Below are 24,887 nucleotides of genomic sequence, written 5' to 3'. Positions count from 1 at the left end.
TGGAAATGCCAATCGGCATTCTTCTGAATAAGAAGTACAAGGAGAAACTGCTCATACTGAATCTAAACTAAAATTACTGCCTCATGGTTGTATGCCTTTAGCCAACCAGTTAAGTTGCATTTCATATCCATGTCTGTTCAGACTTGTACAGTCACGGTGTATATGAGATCAAATTTAACTGATCTTTAAGAGTCTCCTGAGCTGCAGAAAACAAGACTGGATAAGTGTGTTAATATGCACATTTAAGATGAGTTAATTATCAAAGATAACACCAGGATTTTTACAGTTTGGGGTGTTATCTTGGGACTGCCTTTGACAAAAGTCTAATCAGTTCACCCTTGAGTCCAAGTGGACATTTGTTCCAAATTTAAGGAAAATTCCCTGAGGGAGTTACTGAGATATTTACATGACTGGAAAGAGAGACAACCCAAAAGTACAATTCCTCGAAGGTGGCACAGATCAAGCCACCTCTAGCCACAGCTGCAAGTAGAGAGAGTGTGGCTCTCATGAACATGAGGCAACATGCCACTGCTGTCTTGGGGATGGTTTAACTTTTAACTTGCCACTGCAGCTCTCCATCTGACCATGGCAACCACAGAAACCACACTAAGAAAAAAAAAAACGGCCTTTGAGTTCACTTTATTATATTGTACACATTGCTCCTTAAAAATGTGTACATATAACCAACACATTATATATAGGCTAGCAATTAAATCCTTTTTTATTAAATCGGCACTGAATAAAGAGAATTATATGAACACCAAAATATCACATCTATATGTGTTTGTTGCCCATCTCAAAAACCATGGGCACTAACAGATTTGGTGTGTTTAAGAATTTGGCCAGGGGTAATGTAGATGCAAACTAGCTGAGGCCATCAAGCCAAGCCTGTGGCTAATTAACCCATCTGCAACAAGTGATTGGAACCCATATAAGGTTGTGCAGTGGTTATAATATTATTGGTTTCAGGTTGCTCAGTGGCCAGATTGTCAAGCAACACAGGTCAGTCTAAAGTAAAAGAACCCAATAGAGGTGAAGTTATTGGTGCAACTGAATGCCCCATGCAGCTAAAAATATGTTTATATATCATAAACTTCGAATACTGATGTCTAATTATTATTCTACTTTTTCAGGTGACAAAACCACTGGTTGGGATGGAGTCTCACAGTATCTATAGTTGTATACTGTCGCTATTGACTAAATTAGAGACATAAAAATGCCTGCTGATATGTTACTGAACACAGAAATTTACAGGTCTCTCAGCAAACTCCAGCCCACAATGTCTCGACAGAAGACAAAAAACAGCTCACAACCCAGCATAGTCCTTATAATTTCATGTTTGGTGGTACCCATATACCCATCCCAGGTGCCAGAGGAGCACATGGCAAGTAGCTCTATTTGTTTTGAAGTTGAGGGATTGTGCTCACAATGACTTACTAAAGTGGAGATGTTGTCCTACAAAACATCATAGCAACAGTGAAAAGGAGGAAAAATTGAGACCAATATGTTGGGTCCATTCACAATCAAAGGGGCTTATTCATAAGGTTTCTCTGAAATTTGTTCTTGAGAAAGGTCCTAAGAAAAGTCAGATTCATGACGTGTTCTTAAACCACAGAATTGTTCACACCTGTGTTCAAATAATGATGAATCCCCTTGTCCTCGTAAATTGAAAGCGCATGCCAGTTGATCGTAATTAGCATGAGTAAACGTCCAGCCAATCCCAATAAAAGGTCATAAGACTAGAAAGCCAAGTGCACACAGAAATTGAAAAGAAAAGTTAAGAGAATTAAGTTAAGAATGCCCAAATGAGTCTACAGAGGGTGGAGCACCCAACTCTGAAAGTAAAAACAGTAGAGGTAATTCTGCAAGAACATGCAGTCATTAACAACATCAGGAATTGATATAACACTCAAAAAGACAGATGCATGGTATGTTATGATTTGTTCAGTGAACCTATATCCAGCAAAGGACACACAAATGATGACGTTAAGAACAGACAAGGATGGATCTCAAATCTGAGGCCCGAAATATATTGTTACACACAGAAGAGACGGTGACAGAGGGCAGGCTTGCCCTCATCACTCCCCTTGGGGCTTTATAAACCCTTCAAAGCAGATCTCCAAAGCCTGGCATCTGGGAGGTAATTGGAGGTTGACGTAAATTGTGTTCTGTAAACTGCTTCAATTTTTTTCTCTTTGATTTGTAAGTTTATTTGAATTTTTTTGGGGTGTTGATTTGGCAAAAAGGGTGCATAACAAGATAAAAGTCAGGCAACTCTGAAATGATGGTGATTTGGAATGATACATCAAGGGGGATGTGAAAGGTGAGGATAATAGTTGCTTTTAAACAGGTGTTAGTTACAATACACCATCTTCAAATCTAAAATTATCACCTGCAGCTTGATGTAAAGGAGTAGGATATTCCACTCAGGGCTGTCTGCAAGGACAGACATTTGACTGTTGTCGTAAGTGCACTTTAACAGATGCAACCTATGAAGCTATTGACATCTCTGAGAAACTTGTCCAAAGTATTTTATCTGTAATAAGCCATGTGTCCAAAAGGACTGGCCTTGTTTGTAAAACCATTTTGAGCCACTTCCAATCAACTGAAACACTGTAGTGATACAGCAAGGTATGGAAATCCACAATCTGTTCTCATGTGTTTATTTATCAAGTATGTTAAATGGTTTCTGATGTCTAAGTAACAAACATAAGATAACTTTATGTACCACTGTGGGCATTTAAAATTTTAATAAATGACACAAAGCTACTGCTGAAAGGAGGCAGCATAGACTTGCTGTGGATGAGGTAAGCATCAACTCCATGCAAAACTTCAAAGGCTAGGGGACGGATGGATGATTCTGTTAAGCTTTTAATCAATGTTACACCAACCTCAACATTTGCCAGTACTTAACCCACTATGAAACTGGACAGCCTACAAAACTGCTGTATCTGTACCGGTAGATCATTCCATAGGGACCCTTAAAAGTTCTTGGCATTCTTTATAAAAAAAAAAATTAAAAATCAAAATTATCTTTCTTCCTTTAGACTGACTGCACATTATGTTCATTGAGGTTACACTGGGTGAGTAAAGCAAGATCCAACATGGGTGAGGACCTTTTGTGTTCAGCCTGCTCATACCCAGATGTTCATCATCTTTGTTTTCTTTGTTCCCATCTTCACCCAACACTATGGAGGCCTACTGCTTCCTCGGTACCATGCTCACCCAGGACCTCAAATGGGAGGAAAACATCAGTAGCCTCACCAAGAAGGCTCAACAGAGGAAATTTTACTTCCTGTGGCAGCTGAAAAAGTTCAGCATGCCAAATAAAGCAATGGTGCACTTCAACACTACCATCAATGAGTCCATCCTCACCTCCTCCAACACCAGCTGGTACACTGCTGCTATTACCAGGGTCAAGAGCAGACTGCAGCAAATCATCCACTGTGCTTAAGAGGCTAATTGGCTGCAAACTGCTGCCATATTCCAGTTCTAATTAATATTCCAGGAGAATTGCTCCGTTTTTGCTTTGTATTTGGGCATGGATCACGTGTTGCTTGCAGTTATTACCTCTGACTGTTCCCTCTTTGTGTAAATACTATGCGTTTTTTCTTGAGTGTGTCCTATGTTTTAAATATTAAAACACTAATTGAGACAAAAGTGATTCTGGCCTTTCATTAATTAAAATAAACTTGCCTATTTGATGTCTCTGTATTCTTGGCTGGGTTGTAAGCAGTGGAGAGACGGAGATTCTATGCATTTTGGTCTGAAAAACATTCCTTTTTTTTATGGTGCACTATAACAAGTCTTGCTGCCACCACCCCTGGTTGCCTGGCTTCTACAGCGCACAGGCTCCAGTTGCTCTAAAACTTTTAACACAATTCAGCAAAAAATGTTCTCCGTCATACAGCAAGCATAGCTCAACAGCAGGTGTTGCTGTCTCTGGTGTGCAGTCTCAGGTTCAGCATGCTTGTGCATTTTAGGGGAGAGTATGATTAGACCACGAGCACCAGCTGTGCTAATCAACTCACCTGGCACTGCTCTCATGAGTCATCCCCACACCTCTCACACCTACAGCTGAATGTCAACCATGCAAGGACACCAGTAAGATATCAAAATGGTCTTAAGTGCATTAACCATGTCCTCACAAGTTGCTCTGACTATGTCCTAGAAGTGGCCGGCTGTATGCTGTATGAGTTGTTTGTTATCGAATAATAATGGCGATAATAGCATGCTGGAATAGTGTTTTGATTTAACAGTGGTATAAATTTGAATATTGTAACAAACGTTTCCTAAAATGGTTGAAAAGTTCTTCTACATAACACAATTACCTAAACAGGCTCCAGAAGTGAATAGGTTTATTTAGAAAATCTAAAGACAGACATTCAAATGTTGAAAACATGGCTGAGTATGAGAATGTAAAGTAAATACCAAGCAATGGTGAGCAGCCAGTTTACTTAGCAGTGATAAAATCCACCTACCAGCATCCATACTAAAACAATATTTGGGTATTTCTTGGCTCTGGAAGACTCCAGGAAGTTATTGTGCTTAGCCAAGAAATATGCTGCATCTGGAATCGCAAATTATGTAGCAACTTATACCTGAGTAGAAGTCTAATCAAAATATCTGAAAAGTATAGTGTGATTGTAAAAAAGAAAAAAAAAATATGCCAAACAGTTAAATAAAGTATGCTCCGATGCAGTTGTGGTGAAGGCTGTTTTTTGAGTGAAGATGTTCTGAAATTAAAAAAAAGAAAAAAGAAAATCATCAACATTTATTGTTTTTCTTACTGCAGGGGAAGTTTTGAAAAAGTGAATTTAGTATTGAGAAATGTTTGTAACTAGTTATGAAAAACTGTAAGGTTTCAGCAGTATTTCCACAGAGTTACCACTGTAAAAACAACACAGTGACAACAAGGAAACCACAAAACACAGTGAGACCAAATGAACAACTGCAATGGCATTCCAATGCTAAATACTTTGTGGAATACATGAAAATAAAGAAATTAGGATATTATTGTTTTTTACAAAACTTGCTTTTCTTCCTAAACCCATTTGCCCTTTTTTCATGTAATGTCTTTTGAGAGCTGTCCCAATGCTGTCAAATAATTGTTTTGTTTGTAATATGACCTGTTTGGACATTGTTCACATAGTTTGTCTGGTCTTGTTATTCAGCAGGGTGGATGCGGTATTCCCCAAGAACCTCACTAAAGACGCACGGGCCTCACTGGCTCCTCTGCCCAACAAAACAATGCCGGCATGTAACAGTCACACTGTTTAAATTATGTGGCCACATAACGTGCAGATGGATACAATGAGGTGGGAGAGGGGAGGGAGCAGGACGACGACTAGGCGGGAGTTTTATCAAGGCAATTTGTTAAAAGTTTTGTTTGGGACTTGGGATATGAGCTTACCAGCCATTTATTGTTTTTTTTTTTTTTTTTTGGTTGAATGGTTGGCATCAATGACAGGTACTATTCCCCATTCTGCAGTCCATACAGCAATTACAAGCTTATTATACACTAATAAAGCTGTGCCAGGAAACTAACCCTCAGACAGTCTACTTTGGAGATCTCATTTTAGTTTAGGTATATGAGAGACCACAAGCAGCCCCTCCTTCCAAATGGGGGGTCAAAGGGGACAAATGACCTGGCCAAAAGCCCAGGGAGGTATCATGCAAAGGCTTATAGTTGACCCTTAAATGGTATTTAAAACAGCATATGCGGTGCCTTTCCATCCCCTTCTTTTGAGAACATTTTAATTTGCATACAAAAATCTGAGTGAAAACACCAAAAATTTGACAAAACCTCAAACTATCACAAAAAAGTTTGGGGGCAGGTGCAGTTGTGTGCCCAGACTTTGTTTATGGGGTGGACCAAGTGGGGCACTGACTTATGCAGGGTTGACATGAAGTACGAGCGCTGCTGTGGGCACATGCATCGACACAGCAACAAAAAAAAAACATTTAATTACCAACATTGCAGTGTTTTAAATTCTTGTTTCTTGTTTAGTTTAAAAGATAAATAGACATACCAATCACAGCACAACAGTGACGCCACACAAATGTTGAAAAAGCTTCCCTACTTTAATATATAAATTGTTCCTCCAAAAGTAAATAGGACTACAGCAACTACAAAGTGCCAACAAATTAGAATAAATAAGGCTGTGTGAAAGTATGTGTATATCTGTGGTAGTGTGATTTCGTGGAATAGACTGTAGGAAGAAATCAAGCAAAGAGAGAATATCAGACTGTTTGAAAATATGTCCAAAAAGAGATTTTTTGTGAGTCACAGAGATGGGGGCTGAGATTGTAAAGCACAGTAATGGTGATATTGTTGTTAATGGTTTTCCTCTTTTATATTTGGCAGTGTAATGTATGAAGAGCATGAAATAGAGTGGTTTAGGTGTGGGGATGGGCACTTGGGTGGAGAGCTGGTTTATGATGGATGGATTAATTGGTTACAACAGTAGGACTACCCAAGCATTTGTTTATTCTTACTCCTTTTCTGACATGAAATGTAAAATGTATGTTGCTTATTGACAACTTGTCATCTGATACCTGCAGTTATTATGACAATCAGGTAGTTGAGCAATCTAGTATATAAATCCTGCTGTAGTGGGGTCAGTTTTTTGTATAGACACTGGTTTCTAACAAAATTAGACTATCAAAGGCATCCATGGATACTATGTCATGCTATCTTGTCAGAAAGGGGCTACATAGCGCTCGAAAGTGAGGATAAATGTTATGTGGAAAAAAGTGGAAGTCATTTTTCAGACTGGTGTATTTCTGTATCCCCGCACAGTCTTTGAATTGCATCAGTTTACACAAACACTGGATCTTAAAAGGTGATGAAATTGAATTTATTTGTGTACTCATGATTTGAACCTATGCTTCAATACCTTCAAGCAGTTTCTTCAGTGTTTAGTTTAACTTTTCTCTAATCTTTCATTAGAGGGCATTTCTTTCCTTGTGTTATGGTAAACGGAATATAACTGTCAGTTTTATTTTAAAGGGAATGTTTATGTGTTTTGAAATGAATGACTTGACCTTTTGTGCTTTAGAGTATATGTAAGCAAAAGAGAACATGACCCGGATGGGTCTATAATACTGGATTTGTTAATGGTTGGGGACTCCATCTGTCACTAAAGGGCTAATGGCCAAGAGCTTATTTTAAATTGCCCATGTTGGTATTAGAGCTAAGAGTGGGTGGGTGGTGATGGTGTGATGCTGGAGTAGAGGTGGATGAAGTGCCCAATTTGGAAAATTTTGTTCTCTTATCAACAATTTCTCGTGGCTGGCCTGAAGATATGCTCATTGTGCAAAGGGAACTTGATATTTTACAGAAGATATGAGCATCTTTACAGCTTTTTGATCACAAGGAACCTTAGCCAGTGGTCCTTCATACTGGTAGGATCTTGTTCATTCATAGAAGCAGATAGTAGCAGTGAGGGAACTGGATGGACAAAGTGTGGTGCCGGAGTTCACTAGAGGCACTCCGTGATGATAAGAGATCGCCTGGGTGAACAAAGGAACCAGCCACGGTCTGGCCTGCCACGAGAATGTCAAAACATCAAGTAACAGAATTGGCAAGACACACACAAGCACCCCGGCCACCCACCCACACACACACACACAAATACACTTTCCTTTGCCTCTATATTTTTCTATCTACATTGCTTGCATATAGCTCAGCCCTGTCTATCCCTCTCTCTAATTCCTTGTCTCACATCTATTCCAAGGCTGTCTGGTGGCACATGGCTCCTCTGGATGCGGCTCGGTTTTGTCCGTGTGCCATAGTTTTGAAAGCTCAGCAAACAATGAAGAGGACAAATGGCAGATTAATGTTTGTGTAAATTAACAATGTTGCCATTAAAGTAACCATTGTCCTCTAATTTAATGAGACAGTGGAGAGATGGACGAATAAGGGATGACAAGACAGAAAGCTCGGAGACAGATAGAGCGAAAGAGGAGGGATAAGAGAAAGGGAGAGTGAGAGAGGATCAATTAGGGCAGTATTTTTGGCATGCCGAGAGAAGCTAGGGCAGTAGGGGATGCCTTTTCCATGACATCAGCATTTGGACACACATCAGTAGAGCCAGTCCACAAATCAATCAAAGCCACATAGAGTTGTTTCTCACTGCCTGAAGAATTTGTGGCAGCTTACAGTATCTCATGACTTTGAAATCCTCTGTGGCATGGAAGTGGTGCCACATGGCCCCTCCTTTCATTGTAATTTAGAAAAATTAGCTCAGCTCTGAATGATCTCACTTGCAGACAATGAATGTAATGATGAAAACTCACCATTAACAGTCATTTGACAGTTTGAAATGTATGAACCAGATATTTCTAGAAACCAAGATAAATAGAAAAAACTGACACGACCATAATTCCAATGACACTATGAATGACATTTGACAAAATCAAGACAAGATCATGTTGGGTGAACTAGTATCATGACGTGCTGCCTTCATTCCCCCAGTCATATGAATAATACTGAAATGATAAAATGCCAGTGGCGGATCTTCCAATAGGCAATATAGGCTTTTTAGGCCTTTTTTTTTCGTAAATGATTGTGCACCTGCCTACACAAGCTTTTGTGCTCCGTGTTTCCAGTTAATCAGTGTGTGTTGGGATCTGTGGCTCTTGTCTTTTTTCCCCTGATTCTCCAGTGTTTCCCCTCCCTTCTTGTTGAATGTTTGTCCCTACTTTGTTTCCCTTGTCTGTGTGTCTTAGGCTGGGCGTGGCTGACCTACACTCTGCTCAAGCTGAACTCCTCACTAACCTGCAGCTCATCACACACATGCTACTCACGCACTCTGATTGCAAGCAACCAGATAAAAACCCGGCTCTCCTCACCATTCTTCATTGTGAAACCCCTCTGTGGTAGCACCTTGGCCTCTTATCGGTCCACCCTCTTTTTGAAGATTGTAGAGATTTTTGCCTTATATTTGGGAATCTTGCTTAACCTGTGTTTTCTTTGTCTCAAGATTTGAAAATCTACCAACCCTGTCCAGCCTCGTCTAGCTTCCACCTGTATTCTCTGGACTCTCACACTCAGATGAAAAGATCCTATTGCTACCTATTTATTATCTTCTCCATCTGTACATTAAACAGTATATATCAACACCTGTGTCCTACATCTGCATTGTGGGTCCTAAAAACTGCTAGACCATAACAGCGTGCCATATCAATCTGATGTCAGTTCCTTGGTCCTCAAAATGCTCCAAAAAACTTTACGGCACTGGCTTTGAGCAGCAGTGTGCCTCCCTCACAGTCAAATAACAGTATCTTTGTACGACTACCAAACATGGTCATTCACATTCAGGCTTTCATCAAGTCCAATGCTAAAGTTACAAACTTTTCAGTTTGTGCAGTTTGTGTGTGTGTTTGCCCCTTTGTGTCATTCTGTGTCCCCTCTCTAAACTCTGATGTTATTGCAGGTCCCCGAATGTAACGCTGGCTGAACTCTAAATGAGGTCTTTTGTTGCTCAGCAAAAACTTTGTGCAGTTTGATTTGCGTGGTGGATAAGTGATCTATTAGCTGTCACTGTGTATTGTGCATTTATACTCTGTTAGATATTTGATTTGTTTAACTGTTCATAGAGTTTCGCATTGGTCTGCAGTATGATTAGTTCAGCTGTGGCAGTTTCACCAGTTGTCTCCTTCTGCCCAAGCCTGCTCCTCCAGCAGCTGCGGTTCATCTGCCTAATTACAACTTCGGTTACATAGAGATGTTGCACTTCTTTCTTGTTTATGCCCTTATTAAGGCCCTGCGTTGGCCAAAACATGTTAGCTTTTTATTCTGTTCCTTTATGAACTAGCCTTTACAATAAAGGTTTGTATCATAAGAAAAGTGCCTTGGTTTAGCTCCTCATTTTTCTACATGAATATGTAGCCTGATTTTCTCTAGACAATTCTGTTTTAGCAAAGGCTGCTCAATTTAGACTTTTTGGAAACAATAGGTTACAGAACAAGAGATTACATAGTATCCAGTGTGATTATTTTCTAAAAATTCAGCTTTTGAATTGAGTTGTGCAACTTTTCAACATTTTAGTTTGCAGAGGAACATCAGAGCCATAGTAGCTTGGTAATGATCAAGTGTAAAGCCAGTACCAGTTGAAGTCTTATCAGGCCCTTGATTAAGACAAGAGGAGTTGGCTGCAAGCAGATGTGCCTTCAGACGTAATTCCGACGTAAATTCTGCCCTTATCAGAGAAAAACAACACTGTGGAGAATGCCTAAACAAAGATAACACTGCTACAAAGTTTTACAGGTTTTTGTTAGTGGAAGCCTGACTTCTGCTGATTAAACTAATAGTTATTCCCCCACTATTCTTTATCCACTGTCAAGCCTGAAGGAAACTTAAAATCATGAATTGTTAACTAAAGAGATGGTAATGGTGTTGTTGGCAATGCCGGGAGCTTCTAGAAATGTCATCAGTGACTGTTTGCTGCTTTTATTGGATTCATTAATTATGTTTATTTTCTTGATAAATTGGTCAGTTTTGAACAGTTGTGAATTTTTTCCAAATATGGACTACACTGCTCATCTTTGGGTGCTACGTCAATGTAAAACTGACAGGCTCATTAACTTATGACTGCATTCTGTAATGTTAATGTTAGATTAATTAAAAAAACAAAACATGTCACATATGTTACTGTTATAGCTGTGTTGTTGGGAGGCATTAATGTTAAAAAGCTTGTTGGCATGGCTGCATTAATCCATCTGTCACCGTCTCTCTGTCATAAATACACATTCACACTCCCACAAAAACAGCAATATACTGTAGAGGCCTTTTGTGTGTACTGTAATGCAGCCTCATCCACTCACCTGTATCTAATTAGAAAAGGCAGAAAAAACTGTTGCAACTTCAAATCCGTACTTCTTTCAGTGTGGCAATCCTGAGGTTCCCAAAACAAACCAAGGCCACCAAATGGCAAGCGTATTATAAACAAAATACTCTTAACAAAGCCTGAGAAGACAGTCAAAAGCTGCGAAGATTGTGTCCAATGACAGCCACAACAACACCTGGGTCTTGTCTGGCTCACTCTTTATTGCTGCTCTTGCAAATTTGTTTTAAGATGTAGAGCAAATAGTGCTTTTGGACATCACAACAACATCCAGTGAGGGAAAATGCCTATTTTAAGCAACATATATTTCTAGTCTTAAAAGTGCCTTTATATACCTTGCCATAGGGGGAATGAACAGAACCCTGTGTAGTACTACTGTGTAGTGCAATCCCATGAAACAGTCCAACAATTAATTAATTTTGATGAAGCTGTTTGAGACACACACTGAGTCAGTTAATGGTCATTTTTTGAGGCTGTGTTTTGTTTTATTGAAAAGCACCATGTTACATGGTGCTTCTCGTATGTAAATAAGAAGTGCAACATGCAAGGAAAAGGTTTCAATGTAATGCAGTCAGTAGTGGAAACACGTTTGCATCCCAAGTAGTCACATGTAGCCACTTTGCATTGGACTTTCGCATCTACATATTACGCTCTGGGTGCAGTATGCTTCTGCATCAACTATTGATGTTCCCGTTGTCAAGCTACTCTTCTCAATGTGTGAGATGTGACTGGTTGACAGCAATGCACACAGCAACCATTTACCTTTTACATGTACCTCAAAATATAAATATATTTAAGTTCAGTACTTGGTAAGTGCACTTAATTACTTTCAACAACTGCTAGCCATGCAGTGACTTTTAGCTGGCTGACTAACTAATGAGGGTGAACGAATATTTGCTTTGAGTCAAAACTATGAACACAGGTTGATGAACATTTCCCGTGATCTGAATGTGAGAAAAGTGTTATTCCTGTTACATCAATAGGGTGAGCCTAAGAAATTAGGGGTTTGCATGGACAGGGTGGTCCATGATGGAGTCAAATTCCCAGCCTGAATTATTGTTTCAGTCTGCCCTTGAATACAGTCCAGTCCAGCACCACATCACAATGCAGATGATTTCACGATGTTTATAGGACTCAATGTGTTATTTATGAGACCAAGTCTAATGGTGGGTGGGGTAATCCCATTCACTGACAAATCCACATTCAGTAAAAGAAAATGTCTTTGCTGCCCATGTCACACACTGTCAACATTTGATTTATTGTTGTAAAAACATGAAGTGTTAGGGTGACGGCAATGAGTGCATTTATTGATCTCAGGCAAGGTCTGTCTGTTAGCTAAATGCCCCCCAAAAACTACAGAGAGTGGGCAATTTGTTCTTTGAGATTTCAAATACCACCCCTTAACAGAGATCCCTCTGTATTCACTGAAACCATGTTCTCCTCTGACCAAAGAGAACATAAAAGAACGGAAGCATCCACCACTTCCACCATGGTGAGACTAAGTATGCTTCCCCGGTTAACTCGGCCCAGCTGTTGTAGGTAACAAAATTCACCCCCTGAAACAAAATAGCATTTGCAGTGGGAATTGTAGGCATCCATGGGAGGATGTGGTATTTGCCCAGTCATTCTTGTTTGGGAAAGATGCAAACATGGCCACAACATATTGTTTAACGAAAAGTCTTTAAATGGTAATGGGAAACACTGAACTCATAAAAATGTGGTTAGAAAAACGATCAAGTCAATTGGGTTGCAATAAATTGTGAGCCGAGACAAAGAGCAGTGTGGCAGAATCCTGTAGGTGACTCTGACAGGATTTTGCAGCCTTTGTGTGGTAATGAGATCCTTGATTATTTTCTAGTTTTAAAAATAAAAACAATTGCAAAAATGGCAAAAATGGAGCATACCCACCAGTTGTCTTCTATTAAAAAAAACATTACCCTCTTCTGTCAGTTCTCTAGCACCCTTCAAAACCACCACATGACATTGATGTATGAGGTGTATTAACTATCACTGTCAAAACATATCTGAAGCCTTAAGGTCGGAGATATTTTTGCTCTTATCTACATGTTTGCATGCACATGATGGCTGCCTCATGTATCCTGCTTCGGATTAGAAGGTTGATTGTGCAATTTGTCAGAAATTAATGCTACACATCCACAAAATGCAATATGCACATGAACAAATGGGGGAATGTGAGAAACACACTCACTATTGTCACAATATGCTTTAGGGGCTTTACATAATTTTTTAATTGGTGCTGCTATTGCTTTTCCTGCGGTGATCTCAGTATGAACAATATTGCAACTTCCCAAGTGTTGCCAGCAGTTGCTAGTTTCGCCATGTTTACTGTTTACATGCTGCAAATCCGGAAGCTCTCTAGTAGAATGTATGCATTTATTTATTTATTTAAAAGGGACCATGGGCATTTTAAAACATAACCTAATTGGCATCTGCAGTCTCTCAGCAGGTCAAAAAAAGACAGCACAGAAACAACAACACAAAACATAAAGACAAATAATACAAACAACAGCATATGATATAAACCGATGCAAAGATAAAGACACAAGACAGACAATGCAATATAAAGCTTCATAAAAAAGCACATAACACACAAGACACATTTAAAAGTTGCACACAATAGTGCATCTTAAATGAATGCTTGTCAAATTAAAGACGATACCTAAAGTCCAGATTTCAAGGTCACTGAGTACAGAGCTGAGCAGCTTTTCATCCTTTCTTCTCAAGGTGGTTTTGAAAGTATTGATAGAGCTGCAGCTTCTCACATTATACGAGCGTGTTCCGCTGATTTGTAGCTTTTACAGAAAAAGCTGATTGCCCAAATGCAGTGCTAAAAAATGTCATGGTACAGTCTCATACAGAGGATAATCTAGAGGATCTGATAGAACTTACTCCAATAACAATCCTAGTACATAGTTATGTGAACAGTTCTGTTCACAACCAAGCCAGCAGTCTACACAAATGTCTGGCCTTAGAAGTTCAGGGAATATCTAAACTAACCCTGGCACCTTGTCACTGTGATTTTTTGCTGACCTCTACCAAAGGTGAGATTTTCTCTGAATCCTCCAAGTTTGCTTACTCCACAGCAGGGGTGTCGATCGAGTTCATGAGTTCCTCAAAGTCAAGCTCAGCAGTTCTCCTCTGCTAAAAACAGCCTTGGTAAGGCCTTCTGCTTCCTGAATTAGGTCATGGTGTGCCATAACCTCTATGAAACCAAGCAAAGGTCCCTCTCCAGGTCCTCCCCAAACTCCCTCCACACATTTGCTTCGGAGACCACAGAATCTGTAGTACTTCAGGCTTCCTAGATCGTGACCACTGAAAAAGTATTCTCGTTGGCTAACCAAGTCTAATAGTTTCCTTGACAGCTTGTCCACTTACAGGATCTTAAGGTGCCACCACCTTTTCCTACTCTGGCAAGGTTGCTCTTTTTTGAGGATGTCAAGTGCTCTTTTTTGAGGATGCCAAGTGTAAGGACAATGAAAGTCTTAAGCATGGTATACAGACCAAAGATGGTCACCGTTAAAGAAACCTTGTGATATCGTTGGCCTTGGCTCTAAAGCAGTGGTCTGAGGTCACACAGTGAGAAAGGTTCAAGGATGGCTGTTGTCACGGTCTTGCAGTCAAAGACAGCCTGGGAAAAAATCTGACATTGTCAGAAATTTGGGATGACCAAAGTCAGAGTGTGACGTCTACCAACCAACCAGCAAAAATGCAGCGTGAAATGATGCACTGATTAGCACAACACTGCTTAAAGCTGGTAGATGCTAATAAATGCTTATTTCGAGCTTTATCGTTGCAAAATTGGCATGCCAAGATGGCCTCTTTTCCCCAGCCATGACCGCGTCCACATTTTCCTCTTCCTCAGACTTTTTTCAACACACATAAATGCCACTCTGGCAAGCTCTCGATTCATGTTTGTTTTCATTTTTGTCGTACCACTACAGCAGCGTAGATTGATGACACAAGCTGGCAATGTTTTGTTCTTGCATAATGACATTGATGGACATGCTTCACAGCCTGCGTTGCCATCATACAGTCTGCATATATCCAGGTTGTTGTTCTACCCAAGTTCATGAGATTTATATCATACAGAGTAGCTTGCACTCAATTTATAAGATTGCTAAAATCTCAGTCTGCAGGAGGCTTTAGTCTAGTCCCTCTCCTGGGATCTACATGCTGCAGACCCTTCTAGGAGCTCTACAACACAGCTCAAAGGGGCACACAAATACCCCCGGCACCACAATCGGACCGCAATTCTCTTCAAGTTTCTAATATATAGCTTAGTTAACACACACAAATTTGGAAACTTATTTTCCTCATAAGTTTAATATCCATTTTCTATGAATTTTTACACCCAGAGAGACCTGGAAATAATTAGGGACTTTCCATACTTCACAGAAATGTGCAGGAACCTTGAAACTATGTCTGCACTAACACACAACACAATTTATGACTCATGTTTATTCATGCTGTGAAGAAATAAAGAGCCACAATAAATCAGCTATTCAATTGACTTGGAAAACGTGGCTAAGAGCTTCAGCAGACTTACTTGTAGAGGCTGTCGGGTTCCAGGCACTTGAAGACCACTGAATACAGCACAGAGTGAGGATGGTCTCCAGTCCTCTTCCCGGCAACAACACAAGATGAACCCAAACCAGAGAACAGATCATCCACCAAGCTCAGCACTTCACCTAGTAGAGGGATGAAATAGAAGAAACAAAAGTTAAATTAAATTAAGAGTGAAACAGCAAAAAATAAAATCTTACAAAAGGTTACTTTTGAAATGCTATTTGTTGTGTTCTGCCATCTGTCATACTTTTTCTTGTTTGTTTGTTTTTGCCAAAAATGAAGGAAAAAAAAGACTTATCTTTCAACTTTATCTTTCATCTATTGTCCTTAGTGAAACAAAACAACACCACATGTTTTGGTTCCACCACATGTTTCAACACAAGGAAAACAATGGTGCACAACATGAAGTTACTCATGAATGAATTTCTGCCTTTAGGAAAGCAGTTCTTTCCTTATCAATGATTTTGCCTTTTTAATTTTGCCGTTGTGAGGTTCACCTCTGCCCGCTCTGTTGGGAGCCATTTCACCAGCACCAAGCCCGAGGCTGAATTAAATCTGACTTTTTGCTGGCAGCAGTCCATACACACTACATTACAGAACTATAAGAAAACAGGATCCCTTTCCTTTATGGGCACATGGTGCTGTTACAATGATATCTCTCTGAGCACCCTGGCGTCTCACAAAACACTACTTCACAAGTCGTGAAATATCTTTCATGTCAGCTTACGGGAAAGGCAAGCAACGCACACTTGTTCATTTAAACACACACATACACAGCGCCAGTTTCCAGTGCTCATGGGGGTGATGGAAAAAAGAGGGAGCTGTCAAAATAGTTTAAAAGCTCTCAAACGGTTGGATTTCCAACTATTTCTACATGAGGTAAAGGGCAGCTTAGTTTTAGCTTATGATACATGGGCCAACTTATAAACACAAGGAGTAAGTCTGGCTGGTAGGGCACAAGGGGATGGTAAGAAAAGGTTGCGGAAGAGAGGAAAAAGAACTGCACGAATGAATGATTTGACCTTTTCACAGAAAGAGCTCTGTGTATAGGAGGTTTCCCCCAAACACATTCCTCCACTTTTGCAGGGTTGCTCTTTCGAAGGTCTTACCTGTTTTTTAAACATGAATCTAAAATGTGATTTATTTATTTTATTATTGAAACCTGCTTACAACTCCAAAAATGTTGTCAATATCAGTATGTGAGTATCAGTTTGTATAAATTTGCAAATTTAAATTTAGATTACAGCCTGGGTTTCCCATGTGTTATACTTCACTATGTACAAGTTACATAATCTGATCTATTCATACTTAATTTTTAATTTTTTTTTCAGCTTTTTCAGGACCACCTGTGTCTACTGTATGCTTTGCTAATCTTAAATTGGATACATTTGCACTCAAAGTAAAAACGATTTATTAAACAAACAGATTACCTTAATATTGCATAATGACCATTTTCAGTACAAATTAGTTTAATGATACATATTAACAGAGTCAAAATTGAGCAACAGTGCAATTGCACTTACTTCAATTTACTCGGATTCAAATACTTTCCGTAATTGCATTTTTTCTGCATTATTATTTATGTAACAAAAATCATACATGTTCTTAAGATCTTTAATAGCCTAAATTTTTCCTCTTTACTAGCATTAATGGCACAATCATCTGCAAAGAGAAGATCACACACAACAGTTTCTCTCTGACCTTCCATCTATCTATCCATCTATCTATCTAAAGAAGATACAATGAAAGGGCAGAAAATGTTGCTGATAGCTTAGCCTTTTGCTAACCATAGCCAAAGACTCACATCTGGGGCTTCAAGTTCATGTTGATGTAGCTAATTAGAACCTGAAATCACTGTGTGTCTCACTCCCCGCCTCTACAGACCACCTCACTGGCAGGAGAGCGGGCATCAGCTGTGGACACAGACCCCAAATCATCAGCCAAAGCAACCCAAATCCAGCCAGCCCCCAGGGACCAGACAACTCAGACTCTCCATCAAATCATTAACGTTTCTGCTGCTGCCGTGGTGGTGCTGGCTGAATTGGTGCCGCTACGGCCAGTGACTGAAGGTCTGTCTCTAGAGGTGCTTCCTGCTCTCCTGCCAGCAACGCAATCCTCAGTAGCAGGCAGTGAGGCGGAGGGACCGAGGGGGGCTAGCTAGCTAATTCTCGTCTCATTTGTTGTCTGATAAACTGAAAGAGTGAGAGAGAGAGAGAGTGGGGAAAAGTGGAGCTGAGCAAAACAGTGAAATACGATTAAAAAATGAAACAATGTATAAGAAACACTGTGTAACAGTTTGAGGGGGGACATGCAGGAGGAGGGTGTATTTTCAAATCTTGCCTTTTTTTTGCCTTTTCAAAAAAAAAAAACGCATACCCCAAGTTTAATCTAAAAATCCTACATGAAAAAGTTAATACTGAAAATGAGCTGAATTGAAGGTGAAGGGTAGATTTATTTCAAAGGTGATATTGGATCCAGTGTTCTCCGTCAGATTTTATTGTCCAGAAGCAGTCGCTCAGGTATTTGATTTGTCTGGAGGTTCTTGACACTAAATATGGCTACACTAAACTGAAAATGTTTGAGTGTGATAAAATTCATGATATCTGTAGCTTTGAGCTGGTACTGTGTATGGACAACCTGGATCTGTGTTTTTATTTAGCTCTGCCTTAAAGAACCTAGTTTGTTAGAGACATCTGTGCTGATTCAGAATTGTGAACAAACTTTTGTGCGATGTTCACTTCCCTGATAACGTTTCTAAAAAAAAATTAGAGGAACAATAAATTATCCCTAACAGCACACTTAATCTTTTTTAATAGGTAATGTTCTATTTCAGATTGACTGTTGACCTGATTCGGCCTGCGTTCATTATGCCTTTCAAGTCAATCCCCCTACCTTTTATAGCAAGCAACTACGAGAGGAATGCCAACTGAATGCCAAAATTCTGCCACTTCACAAAGAGTACAAGTAGAAAGAGACAGCTCAAAATACAACGTGGACAAAAGTGGAGAAAAAAGAGGGATGGAACAGGGAGAAAAAAGTCAAGAAAGAAAAAAACAAACAATGAGGGAGGAATGGGAAAAAGGACGGTGAGTGCTCTGATGTTTTATGATTTTGGATGTGGTCATGGAGAGGAATGATGATGTCAATGGATGTTTTGATAATCAGAATAAATCAAGGAGCTGATGCGTGACTACAGTTCAGGTCAGGAGCGACCGCTTGTGACTTGTTTTCGTAGTGGCGAGTTGATGTATGTGATTATAACATAATCCTGTCTTGCAAAAATCAAAAGGCAGTGACTCATACTCGTCAGAGTGCCAGTGTAGTCAACAATGGTTACCCTTTCATTGCTGGGTCACAGGTTTCTCTTCTATAGCCTCACTGAAAATGTTGCCCATAAACAAATGAAAAAACACTCACATTAACAGAAAAGCATGCGTCTCCTAGAAGAACTTAGACAATAAAAACAAAAACAAGGATGCAAAAGAACAAAAGAGACATGTCTGGAAAGTGATAGTGGTTTGATGAAACATACTGGATAGCAAGAAAGTTGCGACAACGATGTTGCATAGGTGTACACATTTGTCCAATGGGAATTTAGACAACCTGACTCCCAACTCAAGTGAGGATGTTTTCAGTTGAGAAGTAAGTTTCAATTGTTTCAGCTTAAGTTGTATTTATTTAAATGTACCCATATTTTACAACTCTGCATGTGACTACAGCCCAGTGGCTAAAAGAAAACGTTGACATTGTACATTTTATATGTAATACGTCAACGTTTTTAAAATGACGTGTTCTAATTACATGTATATGAGCAGACTCTGACATTGGGCTGTGTAGGGCATGGTGGATGGTGTAAAACCTAGGTGAGACCCCTGCAGACCACTGATTGAGACCGTCAAACAAGAAAATCGGACACGTATAGGCATTTTCAGCAGCAGTTGTTGCACCATAAGTGATTGTTTTTTAGTGAGACATCACGGTATTTACAGCAGTGATAGTAGCGACAAAAGCCGATATTCTTAGCCGAAACATGATATTTTCCTATCCATAATCAAGCACAATCTTCCACAATCAACCACAGCATCGTTGAAATGTAAAGAAACATAATGTTTGAATATATCTGCGACATAATAATGTACAAATGTTAAATAGCCATGGTTTGATGCCAACATTTATTCTGGTGAGTGATTATGTGCCATTAGTTTTGGTTTTTTTTTGTTAGTTTGTTTTTTACATCTTTTGTAAATATCCTCCGTGGGTCAAAAAGCTAGGAACACAAAGCACTTATTATGCCATTATAAAATGTATTTATCATATGTTTACACTGTAGCTAACACTGTTCTTTAACAATTTGGGTCCAAAACAAACACTTAACATAAACTCGTCATGGCAATATCAATGTATACTAACAGAGTTAGAAAGATGTTATGTCTCAAGAGGCATACATGGAGAGGAGTATCATGGGCTTATCTAAGCTTAGTGACACAAGACAACGTGTCATAATTGGACGTTCTGGAGGCCTTTAGTAACTTTAATCCATCTAGAAGACTAAACAAAAGACAAAGGTCTTCAGTCTGGTCTTTGGTGACTCTCGAGTGGCTTACTGTATAATTATCAATTTAAAGACTCAGCAGGAGCACACAGAGTGTGTTTTAGTTCCTTTAACAATCATATACACTTACCTAGCAAACTCTACCACACATTCCATGGGTCAAACCCTCCTTAAACAGAGCCATCTGAAAGCTATAAACTGTTATACAATTACATAAATATAAGACCAGCGCGCAGGCTTAGTGGAGGTACACAGAGTACTATCATGCACGTGCACACACTAAAGGGGCTAATATTGGCCTTTTCTATGTGCACATGTCAGTTTCTGTAATTCTAAAATAACTTCATAAACGTTAAGATCATTGTTTTACAAGGAATTACAAAAAAATGTCAATTTAAAGCACAATATGCAAATTTGAATTACATCACTGTCTATGTGGAATGTAGCTTAAGTAACTTTAAGAAATATTCAAGTCAATGCCTTCCCTCCCCAACGATAGAAGAGACACCAAGGGGACACAACTTGAGGTTGCAAACTGATACAAGATAAGAACACCAGTGTAGTATTCGAGACCACTTCAATCTAGATCAAGTCATGACCAAGACCAGAGTGTATTGCTACTGAGACAAGACCAAGACTTTATACGGTTGAGACCAAATCAAGCCTAAGACCAGACCCCTGAATGACACACTTACAATAAAATGTTAAACATGCAAACGATGAGCGCCTTGCTGCTCAAATTAATCTTCAAATAAAAATACCCACAGACAACATTCATGTGTTTTATGGCTATACTGCATGTGTGTGTATTTATGTGAAGACCATGACAAATGTCTTGATAAAATAGTCAAAATACTTTGCAGAGGTGAATTTTGTATGTGGAACTTTTTCATTATTTTCTATAGGCAAACAAATACAAATACTCTATCATCTTTACTTAACACTACTTTTCTGCACAAGCAAATCTATCTATCTATTGTAAGCACTTCAAAAGTGATGAAAGGCTTCACAGCATGTCACAATTAGCAAGCAAAGGCAAACATTTAGAGCACTGAATTTCAGTCAAGAAGCAGTCAAACTGGAAGACAGATTCTTGTGTCTGATTTTTTCGACTACAGAACCTTGAACACAGGTCCAAATTCAATTCCCACAAAGATTTGGACTGAACTAAAACAACATGTTAATCTTTTAAAATTTGGCTTTAAGCTTTTATGGCAGTGGTCTCACTCTCTACTAATCAAGCAATTGCTTGATTCAATGTAGAGAGAGAGGAAATTCCTGCGTACACTTTCTGTACAACAACAGTTTATGGATCGGCAGCACATGTTCTTACAAACCCTGACAAAGGAAATATGCTAAAACCCAATGGACTTATAAATAAATACTTTTATTCATGTGTCTCAGTGTTTATATTTCATCACTTACTGAGTCGAAGCATATCCCTGCTTTAAAATACTCTCCTTATTAACACCTTGTCCCTCCTGCTTAGTCTTTCGTTTGAGAGAGGCCAAGCATACCTGTCATTCAGTATCACAAGAAATCACACAAGAGCGGAGAGGTGACAGAAGGGGCTGGTGTGTGTGTGTGCGTGTGTGTGTATGTGCGTGGGCATGTGTGTGTATGTGTGTGCGTGTGTGTGTGGAATAGAGACTGGGGTGAGGAAATGACACAGGGTGATGAATCAAATGTGGGGTGTTCACACATGCAAACTGATGGTATGACTCAGCTGCTAAACTGGAAGTGCTTTCACAAGCTGTTGGCGCACATGTATGGCTACATTTATGGAAGTTTGCTCACACTAAGGTCCATCACTATTCTATTTCCTTTGAGGTGGTAGCTTTTAAGTGGCTCCATATCAATCTAGAATTAGTTAAAACCCCTCAAAATCAGATCTGTTAACTCTAGAATAAGAACTCAAAACCCACCCAGAAGCAGCATTAATGGCTCTACCCTTCTGAGGGGTTCCTCACGGGTAGGCCTGTGGTCCGTCAACATTTCTGTCAATACCAAAGCCACAACAGCACACAGCTGGCAAAAATTAAGGCCCCCGAAATTCTATTACGGTAAAAGCCATTTTGCGTGTTCTCCAGCTTACACGGCGATTAAAACCTCATGGCAAATGCCAGGTGACCTTTTTAGTAAGCAGAGAGGAGAACAAATAATAGCAAATCATGGGAACATGACAAGACGGGCTGATGGACAGCATACAAAGGGAACCACTCTGATTCAAACACACACAGGCCTCGGAACTATGATGTAGCTGCAAACACGTCAAGTCTAGTTTATTTGTACAGACCCAGTATCATATACAGTGTCTCAAAGGGCTTTGCGGGCCCACAACTGCAACAGTCCCTGACCCAGACTTACCCAAATTCTGTTAGAAGACAAGGAAAACCCCTCTCAAAAAACCTTGGCACATACCACAACACAAAAAGGAGGGGGTAGGCATGGGTGGGGAAATTCAAAGAGAGCTCCTTCCTCTGTGGGCAGCATGGGGTGAATAGTAGCCGTAGGCAGGGAAAGGGCAATAACAGAGAAAGTTGCAAGAGTAGAAAAAGCAAAATGCAAGAGTGGGATTATGAGCCAACACATGCATATACGGTATGATAAACATGCATACAACACACTTTCAGAGTCCATCTGTGGCAGTTTGTGGAGACAGGTGTGTGCATGGTGGCATTTTGTGTGATGTTGGAAGCCAGACTTGCAATACTGTTATCCCCGACATATCATTTCAATTACGCCACTGAATTCAGGCACAGTGTAATTGCCTCAGCCATTAGCTCTGTGTGTGTGTGTGTGCGCGTGTATATGTGTGACTGAGTGTGAAAGAGCGTATAAATTCTCAAGGTCAGTGGGTTCACACATTAGGGTTTTTTTTTTCTGCTCAAAGAGGAAATGTAAGGGAAAGTGGCTGAAGAAAAAACACTGTAGTAATGCACTGTTTATTCTCTTTTGCAGCCACAAGGTACAGCTTAAACTTTAGGTAAAAGTTTAGTAAAGATGATGAATGCATCATATAGTATTTGTATAGTGAATGAATGCAGTAATTGTTATATGTATATACATACACACACACACACACACACACACACACACACACATATATGCATGATTTGAAACATACCCCTTGTTATCGTTTTTGGTAGAATCATTACATTTTTATGTCCATTTCCGCATGTGTGAACCTTCATTCATATTGCAAATGAGGCAGCTGTGGCTAAGACGGTAGAGCGGTGATCAGAAGGTCGGTGATTTGATTCCTGGCCGCTGCAGTATACATGTTAAAGTGTAAGATACTGAACCAAACTGTGAAAGTGAGCATGATGAGCATGTGGCACGTTGAATGATAGCCTCGGCACCAGATCATGATCATGTGTGAGACTGAAGCTTGTGCTGTTAAGCACTTTGAGTGGTCGCTAAGACTGGAAAAGCACGATTAAAATGCAGTCCATTCACCGTATACTGTAGTTAATCAAAGATTAACTTTATTTTAGAAATCTTTCAAGATACTTTCTGTCCATCATATTCAAATCAAACTAGCAACTTTATAAAATTTAATACAAAAAAAGAAAAAAAGAATAAAGTTTGATCTGATATGAGATCTTCATAATGAAAAATGAATATTTCTTGTTATGCAAAGTTAGGGATAGATTTAGTATTTGTTTGTTTGTTCTTTTTTTTCTTTTACTTGACTGTTTTTTGTTTGTTGGTTTTTGTGTTGTTTTTCCACTACTTTTGGTCGTTTTCTTGCACTTTTTACTCATTTCTTGCAAATTTCTGGGTCATTTCTTTAAGTTGCTCATTGCCTTTTTTCATTGTTTTGGAAAAAAATAAAGACAATTTACCCAGGTTTCAAAGGGTTAATGTTAAATTGGCTCAGTCTTTCTTGTGTCAGCAGGCTTTACTGAACACAGGCCAGACGTTTCAAATTCCAGACTCCTTTCCGCCAAATCCATCAATGCTCTTGCATGATGTGACTGATGATCATTTACTAATGAACACATTAAGATGAACTGCATTACCAGGACTGGAGGTGGGAATTCTGGCACCTCTCCCTCTGTGTGGCATCCTAGGCAGTCAGATATGTTGCCTGTAGGAAGATCTGCCACTGACTGTAAATGCAATGGCTGCATATTATGTTGCTAAAATCACTTGCACTCAAGCACAATCAGCATCGGAAACTGGGGCACATATAAGTGTGACAAACTAATTTCTAAAATGTCATAACCAGAGGATTATGATTTTACTGGTTCATATATTGTAATAACATTCAAATGAAATAATAAGTGCCGCATGGACATATCACCAGTAAACAGTGCTGGTCGCTTGTGTTTTTATTTTCTGTTAATACTCATACTTCAGTTTGTCCTCAAACTACCTTCTTTTTCCCTTCTATTTTAATGTGTCTCTCTCTCTATGTCGACCTATTATCAGTCCAGACAATTGCACAGTAGACTTTTTTTAAACAAACAAAACACAAGCTTTATATTAACAAACAAATCACACACTTTATATTTCCTGTGGGCTGCCAAGCCTGCTCGGGGCCTCTTCTGTTAAACTGTCAGCACTCAACCCTCCACTCCCCACACTGAGCCTCCACAACGTCACCTTCCTCCCTTCTCTCTCACACACAGTTGACATTACACAGGTACACACAAACTGTTACATGGAACCTAATGTCACACAATGCCACCTATGGCAGGAAATTCAAGGTGTATAAAAAGTGGTGGAGGGGGTTGCAGTTAAGTTGGGGATTTACTAACGTCATCTGAGGCATATATTTAGAGGTAGGAACAAAGCACTGTGGGAAATAGTTTTCTCCAAGGAGGTTGAGTTGCACATAATTGTCCAAGCTTTTCTAATCAGGTAGATGGACATCCCTTTGGACAACCCTG

The 24,887-nt window shown here is 39.5% G+C and overlaps 1 protein-coding gene across 1 annotated transcript in view; it reads right to left on the bottom strand.

Annotated features, from left to right (window-relative positions):
• Positions 1–24,887, bottom strand: part of LOC121959628 (astrotactin-2-like) — a 353,725-nt gene that overhangs the window by 7,339 nt on the left and 321,499 nt on the right. The window contains exon 20 of the mRNA XM_042509044.1: positions 15,418–15,559. Within this exon, the coding sequence (XP_042364978.1) occupies positions 15,418–15,559 (142 nt within the window). The remainder of the gene's footprint in view (positions 1–15,417; positions 15,560–24,887) is intronic.

Source organism: Plectropomus leopardus, chromosome 20 (assembly GCF_008729295.1).
Source record: "Plectropomus leopardus isolate mb chromosome 20, YSFRI_Pleo_2.0, whole genome shotgun sequence".
Taxonomy (NCBI): Eukaryota; Metazoa; Chordata; class Actinopteri; order Perciformes; family Serranidae; genus Plectropomus; species Plectropomus leopardus.
Note: the sequence above shows the minus strand (reverse complement) of the source record. Positions and strands in the feature narration are given on the sequence as shown.